General features: G+C 45.5%; 2 protein-coding genes across 3 annotated transcripts; one reads left to right on the top strand and one right to left on the bottom strand.

The window, feature by feature from the left end:
• The first annotated feature begins 991 nt into the window (after positions 1-991).
• LOC123121568 (alanine aminotransferase 2) lies at positions 992-5,433 on the top strand. The gene is made up of 15 exons (XM_044541589.1): positions 992-1,179; positions 1,288-1,338; positions 1,730-1,780; positions 1,862-1,927; positions 2,017-2,078; positions 2,293-2,371; positions 2,469-2,573; positions 2,668-2,778; positions 2,974-3,111; positions 3,237-3,311; positions 3,393-3,513; positions 3,612-3,766; positions 4,529-4,603; positions 4,743-4,946; positions 5,126-5,433. Exons 1-15 carry the CDS (start codon positions 1,129-1,131, stop codon positions 5,264-5,266), a joined length of 1,485 nt encoding a protein of 494 aa, XP_044397524.1. The 5' UTR covers positions 992-1,128; the 3' UTR covers positions 5,267-5,433.
• Positions 5,434-5,667: 234 nt separating this feature from the next.
• On the bottom strand, positions 5,668-12,513 carry LOC123121567 (AT-rich interactive domain-containing protein 4). 2 transcript variants are annotated; one of them, XM_044541587.1, is made up of 16 exons: positions 11,487-12,513; positions 11,153-11,389; positions 10,876-11,064; positions 10,357-10,410; positions 10,073-10,161; positions 9,706-9,982; positions 9,569-9,625; positions 8,777-8,808; positions 8,276-8,411; positions 8,030-8,200; positions 7,177-7,776; positions 6,945-7,082; positions 6,740-6,838; positions 6,325-6,425; positions 6,148-6,238; positions 5,668-6,072 (listed from the first exon to the last, which is right to left on the bottom strand). In XM_044541587.1, the coding sequence occupies exons 2-16, from the start codon at positions 11,321-11,323 to the stop codon at positions 5,935-5,937; spliced, it is 2,343 nt and encodes a 780-aa protein (XP_044397522.1). In that variant the 5' UTR covers positions 11,324-11,389; positions 11,487-12,513; the 3' UTR covers positions 5,668-5,934. The 2 variants fall into 2 exon arrangements, with proteins under 2 accessions (XP_044397522.1, XP_044397523.1); XM_044541588.1 differs by having other exon boundaries at positions 9,727-9,982; positions 11,487-12,504.
• Positions 12,514-12,771: the final 258 nt, after the last annotated feature.

The raw sequence follows: 12,771 nt of genomic DNA, 5'->3' as shown, positions 1-12,771 counted from the left end.
CTTCAGTTGTAGACACAAATTATGAACAACGACTTGACGCAGAGGGATGGTTGTGGAGTGACGACGGTCCAATTGTAGATGTTGGGATTGCGGAAAAGCGGTGGCGGCAGCACTGTTACTTCGATGTGCTACAAGCACCCCGTCTCGAGCTCCGAGGCAAAAGCCTAGATTAGACCCGAGTGGTTATACCTGGCAATGGCGACGTTTTTTATGGCCTTACCTTGTTGGAGGTATTGCTCGGATATACTCAGACTGATTCTTCAGGGTGAAAACTTTGATTCTGGCCTTTGTGGTTGGATCCGGTGACGGCGGCACTTGAGTATTGCTCCGTCGTCCATGTGTTGTCTATGGTTGGTGCGTATATGGTCTCGGTTCTTGTTTGTTGATCGCTGATCTGATCACTTTGAGTTTTTTTTTCTTTTTTTTCTCGCCTATGCATAGCTTTTGGTCTTGTGAATTTGCTAGTTGTTGGTGTGTTTTCACATGTGTGTGTTGGGTTGATCGTGTGCATCCTTGTTGTGCAGAGGCCAGGTGTGTGCTTATTGCGGTATGTATCCTCGCTTCGTTTTAAGCTAATAAAATCTATCATTCATCAAGAAAAGATGTACTTTCTTGTGGGTCGGGTCCGTAGCATAGCGCAGGCATAAAAAATATCAGGTTTTAAAATTTTGTTTACTATTTTTTTGAATTGTACTGTTCATACGAACGATGCATGTGAGTTGGAGACTATAGTTGGTGTGGATGAGTGGATCTTTGCACACACGCCCGTGAAGCGCCATACTACCACCGTCGCAATACTGCTTCGGAAAAGCATGGCAGCCGAGCCCCAGGTCGGACGGACGCGCGGCAGGGGCAGCTCTCTCGGCTTACTGTTGCTTTACACGCCGCCGAAGGCCCAGACTCAGAGGCTTGTTCCCACGCTGGACGTGGCAGCCGCGGCCTGCCAAGCAGTGCCCACCGCCACCGCCTAAGCTCCTCCGTACCCCTTGACCCGGGCTCTGCCACCCAGCACAGCACAATCACTCACTCTCTGCATCCTCCCCTCCCCTCTCCTCTGCGCCACCTTAGCCAAGCTCTCCTCCTTCCTTCCCCGCCTGCGTTCTCTCCTCGCCGGCGCCGCCCCGCGCCATGTCGTACAACAAGACGGCGTCCATCACCGCGGAGACCATAAACCCCAAGGTACCGTACCGTACCGTACCTGACGGACGCCTCCTCATCCGGTGCTTGCCCCTTCTTCACCTACGCCAAACCTGATTCTCCATGTTTTTCTTCCTTCCTCGCTCACAGGTGAAGATCTTCGACTACGAGCCCTGCGGAGAGATCGCCAGGCACGCAGAGGTAACAGCAACAATGCTACCTGCACTCACCCCCGCCGTTCAACTGTCCATGTATGTATCAGTATGTATGTGTCGCAGTAGTCCAATCAGACTGTCAATCGACAGTCAGTGGCAGTGGCTTACCCCTGACCTAGTAGTACCCGAGTGCACAACCTAACTAAAGAAATGAGTTCTGTAAACTGAAACTAAGTAGTGCACAAGCCAACTAAAGAAATGACTTCTGTAAACTGAAACCAAGTGCTAGGCTGCATTTTGCACTACAGCCAGTTCAGATGATGCATCCAACTTTGATCTTTGGTATCATCGGACATTCCTTGCCCGTAAATCTGAAAAAGCACTGGTTTGACTGTACAATTTTCCTTTCGGCATATGCCGGTTTTCGTGTTATCCAGAGGTTGGAGCAGGAGATGGAGAAGAGCCCAGGTTCTCGCCCTTTTCCAGAGGTGCGTCTTTGTTTACATACATATATATGTTCAATCCTGGCCAAAAACACTAATCGATGATGATGAGTTGCTTCCTTGCAGATAACATACTGCAACCTTGGGAACCCCCAGGCTCTCGGCCAGCGACCCATAACCTTCTTCCGTGAGGTTACAACCCATAATCACACTCTTCAAAAAAATAATCTGGGAGGCATTAATTGCTACCTTATGCCTCAAATATCATCATCTGCCTTCAGGTTCTTTCCCTGTGCGACAATCCAGCTCTCCTGCGCAGGGATGAAACTCGTATGTTATTCAGGTTTGTTGGGCTTGAATAATACTGTACTACTAGCTCAAAGTCTGTTTACCCATCTCTCACAATTTTCTGTTCAAAAGAAAAGCAAAGTCTTCAGCCATTGATGCGTTTGCTTTCAGTTCTAGCAGAAAAGTTGGTAGTAGTATCAAGTACCATCTCTCTGTGACGATTTAATTCGTCGAAACCTGACAGATATTGTTTCAACCTGCTATTACAGCCCATGTGCCATAAATAGAGCGCGGAAGATTATTGAGTCCATGCCTGGCAGAAACTCTGGTGCATATACTAACAGTCAGGTATTACATTTGATGTTGTCGTCTTGTCCGACGATGAATAATATTTTTCCCATGCTATTCTGCACCACGTTGTTGTGAACTCCTGTAACATGATCAGGGAATCAGAAGTTTGCGCGAAGCAGTCGCAAGTGGAATCGCTGCAAGAGATGGTTTTCCATCAAGACCAGAAGACATCTTTCTGACAGATGGAGCGAGTTCAGCCGTAATACTCTACATTCAACAGCTCCATCACATCAATGCACTTCGTCTATCTTGACATGCTAAATTGGGCTGCATTTTTCATTTCTTCCTTCCAGATTAATTTGAGTATGCAGATACTCATTAGGTCCCAAGAAGATGGTGTTTTATGCCCTTTACCTGAATATCCGTTATACTCGGCGTCCATTATACTTCATGGTGGGACTATGGTATGGTGCTAGCTTTATGAAATAATTGATCGGCGGCCGCAATTCTTCAGTACTTAATTTGTTCATTGCATCTCAAACCTATAGATCAGATTCCTGACATTTTTTCTTATAAAGTGTAAAATGGCAGTGCTTGTAAAAGGTCTGCTCATTTTATTACATGCAAGAAATGACCAAGTTACTGACTTTGGTTTGTAGGTACCATACAATCTTAGTGAGGACGGTGATTGGGGGCTTGAGATCTTCGAAGTAAAGAGGTGCTTGGAGGAGGCACGCATCGCAGGTTTGACTGTTCGGGCTATGGTGATCATAAACCCCGGAAATCCGACGGGACAGGTATGCAAACAGATATTTATGTACCTTGCAATACCATAAATGTGAATGGGATAAAACAAAAAATATATATCTAGAAGGTTCCCTAAAATACTGCTGAAACTCAACATCTGCAAGCTCTGCTGTAGGTACTGTCTGTCACCAACCAGGAGGAGATAGTAGAATTTTGTCGGAAAGAAGGTTTGGTTATGCTTGCTGATGAGGTTTGCACTTGGTGAACTGCAGTAGTTTTGTGACGCGGACGCGTGTGTAGACATCCTACATTTGTATAAATGTATTTACAGGTATACCAAGATAACGTCTATGTGGAAGATAGGAAATTCCATTCTTTCAAGAAAGTAGCCAGATCACTTGGGTATGACGAGAATGACATCTCCATAGTGTCATTTCACTCGGTCTCGATGGGTAAACCGTTGTTCATCAGAAACATAGTTCATAGCCTCTGGATAATAAGCCTTAGAGCAGGGACTAATGGTTATTTTTTCATCATCTGAACTTAACAGGGTTCTCTGGAGAATGTGGCAGAAGGGGAGGCTACATGGAGATATGTGGTTTTGGAGATGATGTTATGGGTGAGATTCGCAAAGTGGCTTCCGTGACTCTTTGCCCCAACATAGGTGGTCAAATTCTTACTAGCCTTGCTATGGATCCACCGAAGGTTCGTTCGTCCTGCCTTTCTTGTGTTTGTTATAATGTATTTTAATTACTACAACCTCCGTCCCAAATTACTTGTCTTAGATTTGTCTAGATACGGATGTATCTAGACAAATCTAAGACACGTAATTCAGGACGGAGGGAGTATATCTTATCTTATCCTGAAAGCATTGTAAAGCTGCCATCCTTTATCGGTAATGCTAGCTGGTGAACATTCGCTGGGAAGGAACTCCCAGTGAATGCCCTGGCAGTCGTTTGATCAAGACCAAACGATGACAGTTTTTTGAAAGAATTGTCTTTTCTAGGAAGGAATTGTCATACTAGTCTGAAGAAATTGCTGCCCCCCCCCCCTATAACTAAAATTGCCATGGAAATCGTTCACAAATGCCATCCTCCCAGCGAACCTTCGCTAGCTGTTGAAGTCCTTACATGACAGTACTCAAAAGAATTCAAAAAGATTATAATTATTTTCAGCAAAAAAATTCCTTATTGACTTTTGCTGCAAGTTTCTTGGGCCGTTTTTATTAGGTTATTATTAATGTCATTATTCCCACCATTCGCATACTTGTAATCAAAATTGATTTGATGCAGCTTTGATGAGATTTTCGTTCTGGTTTTTAGATGAGAGGTTTTTGTGTCCTTTGCAATATTAGTTGCCCCTTAACCCGTGCTGCCTCAATTTTCTCACAAAATAGACAACCCTCCACCTAGAAAAGAATAGATATGCACGTGTTTGTTTTTACCAAACTCATCTTGATATTTGCAGCTGGGAGATGGTTGTTTTGAGAATTTTATGGCTGAAAAGGAAGACATCCGTTTATCTCTCGCCAAGCGCGCCAAGGTATCCTCCTCCTACATACGCACTGCCTCCTTTTCAAAAAAAAATCAGAGGAATGATGATATGACTCAGTGAGACGCAAGTCTTGCATACCTTGTACTAATAAAATACCATGTGGCTGGCCCTCATGTGGCCTTCACAGACCTTGGCGGGCGCATTCAGCAGCCTGGAGGGAATGACCTGTAACAGAGTAGAAGGTGCGATCTACGCCTTCCCACGGATCCACCTCCCTGCAGCGGCGATCAAAGCCGCCAAGGCCGAGGGCATGTCTCCAGACTTGTTCTACGCGTGCCGCCTTCTCGACGCCACTGGGATTGCCGTCGTCCCTGGCTCTGGATTCCACCAGGTCAGTCCTTTTTTGTTTTATTTATTTATCAGGACTGCATCTGGAAGGGAAAAAAAGAGGGTGTTGTCTAGTACTTGAAGTTGTTTCCATGCACATGTATATGTTGCAAGATGTTGTTAGTTGCCTGACTGTGGTGGCCTTTGATCTTGTTTCAAACGACTTCCATGGACGCAACAAAGGTGTCTGGGCGAAACAAGGCCACCGGGACATGGCATATCCGGTGCACGATCCTCCCCGGCGAGGACAAGATCAAGGTAATGATCCCGCGCCTCAAGGAGTTCCACGAGTCCTTCATGAACGAGTTCCGTGACCGAAGCTGATGCGCATCTTCAGCTACACAAGCCACAGGCCGGTCAGAGCCCCGAAGGCGGTGTGATCTTCACTACCCTACCCTGTAAATTAAGCCTGTGTTGTACTGCCAATAAATAAACTTTCACTACCCTGTAAATTAAGCCTGTGTTGTACTACCAATAAATAAACTTTGGCAGCGGTGTGTTCGTCCTTCCCTGTAAATTAAGCCTGTGTTGATGTAATACACTTTGGCTCTGCAAAGTGCAAACCTGGTACATGTACCTGCCTGTCTCATTGCCGCGATCATAGTGCAACGAAACTGGCAGTTCAATGTACACTGATTCTGCACCTCAATTCACAACATCCAGCATTCAGAGGATCCGAATTCCGAGACGACTGGAGCGAGCAAAGGACAACACAAGCAGTCTGGTGGCTGGAACCGGGGATACAGATTAACTTATATCAACAGGTGCTTACACTGAATCTGGCCAACTACTGCAGTAAGTAGCCTCCCTGTGTTGTCGGTTGTTACATGCTATAAAAGACTTGAGCTCCTACACTGAACCAAATTAATGGGATAATACAGATCAACACTACAAGCCTCCCCCCTCTATCAGGCCTATACCCTACCACCGACGCATTACCCCGAAACCTAGGGCAGAGAGGCGAAAAAAGGAAAAGCAAGAAAAGAAGAGGATTAAACATTCCGTGATACAGGCAGCACGGTATTCGCAAACCCGTTGGCTACTCTCTGGGGCGGAGGAGGCTTCTTCTTGTAATTTGCTATACTACAATGGGGGCAGATGTACTCCAAGCCATCTGTCTTCGCATAATCCTGCAAGGAAGAAGACCGATCGTGAGACGAGTTATCATGGAGAGGGGGTGGGGATCATAGAAGACAAGTTTTTACCTTGAAAGTGCCCAGCCCTTGCCGTCTATCACAACCGAAATGAGCCCATTCGCCGCATAAACCACAGTTCACCCAATCTCCAGGAGCGCTACTGAAATTATTATGTACAAAGATGGTGTTAGGTTTCAGTGACAAACTTGAAATCCAAAGCAAACATAATGGCAGAAAGGATCGGACCTGTGACAAAGCAAACAGCATTCCCCATCCACGTCATCATGTGATAGCTCATATTCCAGCAAGTAAGTCTCGTAGTGTCTTTTCAGTGTGTTCCCGACACCCTAAATATACAGGCAAGTGCAAAATTAGAACACGTTCAGCATTTCACTCGACCAGCAGCAGTAAAGCTAACTTGCTATGAAGGGAGCCAATGGAAGTGATCATGAAATTTCAGAGAAAGATTGAAGGTAGTAATTAATTGTTATCATGGAGAACAGATCAAAACTAAGTAAGCACATGCTCAAAATCGAAATGGAAAAATACTTCTAGAAATGGCCGACACCCAGATTGTTCCCTTGTTCTTCAGCATTGATAGCTAAAAGATGTAACAAAATTCAATAATTCTATCCAAGCGAAGTGAATAGTGGATACTTACAGTCATTCTATTTGTTACGGTGTGGTTTCGCATCTTTGAAAAGACTTGACCCTTCCAGTTTATACCATTGCCCACATAAAAGCCACCCCTGGACACCACCTGAAAAAACAAAAACCTTTGTCAGGGAACAATGATTAACAAAATGCACATTTATTTGTACCTCTTTAATCATTAGAGTACACTGTAAGCAGAAGTGCAGAATTACCTCTTTGTACAAGTTATAGAGATCAAGGCGCTTTGCATTAAGGACTGCATCAGGAAATTCAGCTAGACCTCCATGAGGAACGAGTCGATGGTGGCCCCTCTGAATTAAAAATTGCATGACATCCTTCAGAAAGTCCTCCTGCGAAAGGTCAAAGAACAGACCCATTATTCTAGCTTGGTGTAGTAGTCTAGTATAGAGACATTTTGTCCTCATCAAGCTCAAAGAAACATACCTCAGAGCACACTTGGATAGGCAACCGATCACACCCATGTTTCTTCATGGGAAGAGGATTCAGCTGAATGATCGATTGAGCATGAGATGGCCCTGAAGTTGATTTCCTATGCGCTGCTGTAGAAGCAGGTGCTGAATTATGATGCTTAACGGGTGGAGCAACTGGCAAGTTTGGCTTGGCCTGACTAGTTTCGTGAACGTTAGCTTCAGGGAAACCCATAAAAGGATGCATTTGCTGCTGTCGAGAGTGAGGAATAGGCCTCATAGTTGCAGCCTTCAATTTTCCCTTGAAGGATGTCAGCGAGGAAGGCCCTTCAACTGGAGCTTTCCTGTCCTCTGAAGTTCCATTCACACCTAACAAATTTGATTTTGATTCTGAACCCGTCTTTGCTCTGTCCTTGGTAAGGGAGGCTGACCATCTTGGCAGATGAAAATATGGGCCACTTTCACCGGCTGAATCTTTCCGTTGACCGGTGCAGAAGAAAAGAAGGCGGTCTGCATCTTGCCTCTCGAATGAAGCAACAGGAGTAGCATTTACGCAGCCAACTCCAAGTGCAACTAGGCTCCTGTATGAGATTTCTGGTGCTAGATGCTTCAAAACCTAAATTCCAGAAAATAATGTTCAGTCATCGGATATAAACGAAAATTGATTCATATGTAAACAACTGAGGCGTGAGGCGTAAAAAAAGGTCATGAGGAATCCGCATAATAGGAGCATTAGAAGTAGCAAACTGAATCACATGCATAGACAATACGAATAGAAGTAACCAAGCGATGACAGATAATGCACACATCAGCCCAACATGGAATCCAAATTTGTTGCATATCTGTTGCATTCAATCTATTAAACCAACCTGTGCTGCCCACTTAGGAAGGGTCATCCAGACTTCAAAGGTAGAAGAACCACAAGCTGTGGACATAGAAGTGAAAGGCTCGGTCGATGAGAGCTTATCCTCGCTGTTCGGTAGAGCACGGACTAGCTGGCTCTTCTCGATGAGTTCATTTTTTATGTGGCTTTCTAGAAGCTGCAGACATGGTAAGCACCATATGAGTTTGTGTGGTCAAGTCAAGAAAGGTCTCAAGTATGGGCTAATCTGTACCTGGTCATCAAAACAAGTTTGTGCACTCCCAGAAACAAGAAGTGACACATGAGAAGAACTGCAAGTTGTCATATCGCAACGCATTGTAACCATTCCACGTGGTACAGACGCTGCTTCAAGAGGCGGTGGAGAAGCACTGCCACATATGAGAACACCTGATCAGTTTCTGCTTTACCCACAAAGAATCTTTGACGAAGATATGGCAGCAAAAAAAAAAGTGCAGATGAAAAGACTTCTTGCACAGGGTGACCCCAATATTTACAAAGAAACTAGTACACATGTACTTTTAGTTAGCAACTCTACCAACAAAGGCTCACTGGTTCATTTTAACAATAATCTACTTCTCCCCTCCCTCTCTCTCATTTAGTAAGAATAATAAGCAACAATAGTTAAGAGCTAGCTGAGAATACATAATGTATAGCAAATAAACTTGACTCAGCACTCTACAGGAAGGTTATCAGGTAAGAATTCTCAACCCCAACAGACAGAAAATCAACACACCTGATTCGGTTCTGAAGTTTACTCCCACGAATCTGTCCAAAACAGAATGAAACGTTACATAGAGCTATTAATAATACATATGAAAAGTATAGCGAAACAAACAGAATTACAGAAGTGGCACAAAGATTGATAGATAAGAGTTAGCTGAACAAATCCTGGAGCATCTAAGAGTAGCACATTTGTTTTATTTGGTCCCTTGTTTTATTTGTGTATCCATCTATTTACCAACAAGTAGTAAAAGAAATAGCTAAATAGTACGGTGTTTTTGGATGTTGTCGATCATAACATCAAAATGTAATCTGGTTTTGCCGCTTCACATATAAGACAAAAGGATGCATCTTCTTACTAGTCTTGTTGTTTTGTGTACAAACTGAATGAACTCAAGCTGCGTATCTAGTATTTCATTTACGTGCAGTGTTTGGTGCCGCACATCATGATGGATTTTATTTGTATGTAGTCCTTGCTAGTAACCATTGTCCAGTGAGGAGTGTAGCTTCTTCTGGCTCTTGAAACTAGAGCATAAATGTTTTGAAGAAGAGTGTAAATGTGATAACATCCATGTAATTGAGAAAACAGTTTTGACAAAATGTAACCTAGTCAAATCATACTTCTGTAAACAAGATTTCTTAGATTGTCAATGAAGGTTGTTGTTAGAATCGTAATACCACGTTTTTTTTTCCTTTAGCAAATAGTTGAACATTTGTTCCATGACTCAGAAATCATGTTTATTCCATACATAGAAGGACGTGGAGGATAAGAAGTATTGTTGAACTACAATGCTTTACTCCATACTTCGATATTTAGAAGAGCATTCAGACCATCTTCTAATGAGCCCAGCAAACAAGAGTCCTGCACAAGAATAGAGATGAAATTAAGACATAGTTGAATCGAGTAACAAACAATATGCAAGAGATGTGGATAATCCGTACGTCTAATATATCGAAGCTTACCAGCGCGCTTGGTACTCCGCAGAGAAGAAATTTCATGTTGATGTCATCATCATATATTTTTATAGCTGGGGGCACTTCAGAAGAAGAACCTTCTTCCTCAGCCATTTCATTCTCGGGAGTGACTACATTTACCTTTGGAGCATCCCCAAGTAGACGAGGGCCGAGTTTAACACTTTGAACATGGTTGTTTCTTACACAGTATAGTCGAAAGGATGCATGAGCAAGCTGAAAGGAATCCCATGTATGGCTCACCGAACTACATTCAAGCATAAACAGATTGTTACATGTCTTGTTACATGTCATTGACATATGATGCTAATGAAAGGTGAAAAGGGGATGGCAGTACCTTTGAACCACCGACAACAATGCATTGCGAAAATGGGATGCTGCATAAGATGAAAATGAATTTCTCCAGTATATTACATATGGAATACCCTGAAATGAAACAACCAACATTAATGATTTAGCAAATTACAATATTGTATAACTAAAATAAAGTGATTTTCTTTTGTGAAACTTAAGACGGGTTATTAGATACTTCTGTGTGCAACCTTTCCAACTACACTCAGAGAAATGGACAATGGGACTCTAGTTGCTTGGGCAAGATATTGCAAAGATTAATGTGTCTACCTTTGAGTGAACTGCTTGGGCAAGTTTTTCGCCAATAGGAACCTCCAGATAAACCTGTGTTACAACCAAGCCGCAGTGTTAACATCACCCACACACAGACAAAAAGAATCAAGAGAATCTGATACAGACTACAGTAGCACAAGGCAAAGAAAATCCAATGCAGTATGGAGAGGAAATCTGCCTGTGAAAACATAATAGCTAATATGTACATCATGCAATGAAATGGAGAAGACATTAGCTACCCTAGTGGCATGGGCAGTCTTAGATAAACTGTCTTATTGCAGTTACGGAACTAGAATCAACAACAACAACAACAACAAAGCCTGTCAGTCCCAAACAAGTTGGGATAGGCTAGTTATGGAACTAGAATGTTGACTCCAAAACATGTCAGCGAGTATCATGCAACTAGGAACTCAATTCCATCAACAGCTAACAGCACTGCAACTTGAACTTGCCGCCACCACTCAACCAAGGAATAAATAGCATTGCAGACAGTTGAGAGAAAATTTCTGCGCTTACAATCGTTGGGAACGGCGGGCTGATGAGACAGACAAACGACTGCGGGTCAGACATGTCGGCATCCCCCCAGACGAGCGAACCAATCTCCTCATCTTCCAGCTGCTGGCCTTGGATGTAGAAGAAGTTGGGTTGCACCAGCCGCTGCGCCTCGAGGAACTGCTCCGGCGTTGGATTGACCAGCGTGTGCACCTGCATCGAAAAGCCCCCTTCCATGTGAGCTACCAAGCAAAATCCTTCCATCCCCAGGCACAACAAGGTGAGGGCACTACTAACTGACCTCCAACCTCCCCGCGGAGCTGAGCTCAGGAAACGGATAGGACGGCCGCAGCCGCTTCGCCTCCGGCCCGGACCTGCCTGGCGGCGCACGCTGCTGCTGCTTATCGGCGTGCTTGCCGCAGAGCACCGCGAGTAGCACGCAGCTCCGTGACAAGCTCTGGATTTGCGACATGGCCGCAAGCAAAAACTCTCAGCAAGACCCAGAAATTCACCTCGGGGGGCGTCACTTCATGGAACCCTGCAACCGCGAAACACAAGGAGATCAGGCCACAAATCCCCCGAAAAATCCGACCAAATCTGAGGCACGAACCGTCAAATCGGCGCGAGAAACATACCAGGAGGCGGATTCTGGCGGCCGAATCGGGTGCGGGCGGGCGAAATCGAGAACGAGCGCCCCGGATCCGGGCGGGGAACGGCGGAGGGGGGAGGATTGGATTCGGGGGGCGCAAAGGAGGATAACGAAAGAGTAAAGCGTGGGGGAGAAGACGAAGACGAGGAGGGAGGAGCCCTAATGAGAATCGCGGAAATAGCTCCCCCTCTCTCTCACAGCGCAAAGGCAAATCCCACTCCTGGAACAATAAAAAAGAAGCGTACTACTTGTGGTGGTGGGGAATTGGACGCGAGCCCAACCCAGCAGCCGCTGCAGCCCCCGCCCATCCCGATCGAGCCCGCCCGCCCGCCCGATGAACGGATGAATCCAAGGAACCTCCAAGAAAGAAAGAAAGAAGCCGACCAAACTGGGACGAGAATCACGCGGGGATTCGCGGATTAGGCAGCGGCGGCCTGATTAGCAGCAACCACCAACCAGGAGAGCCTGCCTGCCAATAATAATTATCGCGGAGCCGCAAACAAAACAAACCGGAGGGGAGAACAGTAGGGTGAGGAGGGCGAGGCGTCCCCCGTCAAAGATTGGATTTTGACGGCTCGGGCGGGCAGTGGGGACTTTTTCTTTCTCTATCCCTTCCCTTCCCTTCCCTTTGGGATTGTTTTGTGCTTTGCTCGCGCATCTATCTTGCGCTTCCTCCGTCGATGATGATGCTGCGGCCGCCTGGTGCGTTGATGTTGTTGTTGTTGTTCTCTTGGCGCTTTTCGTTTTCGCTGCCGCCGCTGCCTCCTCATTACTGCTGGGGCGACGGAAAGGAAAAACAGAAAACTTAAAAGATTAGATTAGAATTAGACGGGATTTCGGGAATGGGATTGGGGAATTTCTGTCTTTCTTTTGTGTTTCCGGCTGCCCCGATCGGATGGATGCTGCTGCCTTTTGTTTTGGTTTTGGTCCTGGTCTTGGTCTTGGTAGGGTAGAGGCAGTCGTATGTATTTGATCGCCATCGGATCGGGGTGGAGTCTGTGCTGGAGGCGTGGTGCAGCGTACGATGGGACTCCTCGATCGGCTGCTGGACGTTGGGTTCGTGCTTGCGTGGTTGTTCGTGGCGTGGGGAGGAGAGGACCCGTTTGATCCGTTTCGCCCAATGTCCGTCCCGGACGATGGAGCGAGAGAGCGGGCGGGCAGGGCTCACGTGTGCTGCTCTCTGTTTCTGCGCACTGTGTGGGTCCCATCCTAGGAGAAGGTTGTGGTTTGTCTCCTGACTGGCACATACATCAGGTGGGCCCACTATTAGC

The sequence above is a fragment of the Triticum aestivum genome, chromosome 5D (genome assembly GCF_018294505.1).
Source record: "Triticum aestivum cultivar Chinese Spring chromosome 5D, IWGSC CS RefSeq v2.1, whole genome shotgun sequence".
Lineage (NCBI taxonomy): Eukaryota > Viridiplantae > Streptophyta > Magnoliopsida > Poales > Poaceae > Triticum > Triticum aestivum.
The sequence above is the reverse complement of the archived record's forward strand: the minus strand, read 5'-3'. Positions and strand labels throughout refer to the sequence as shown.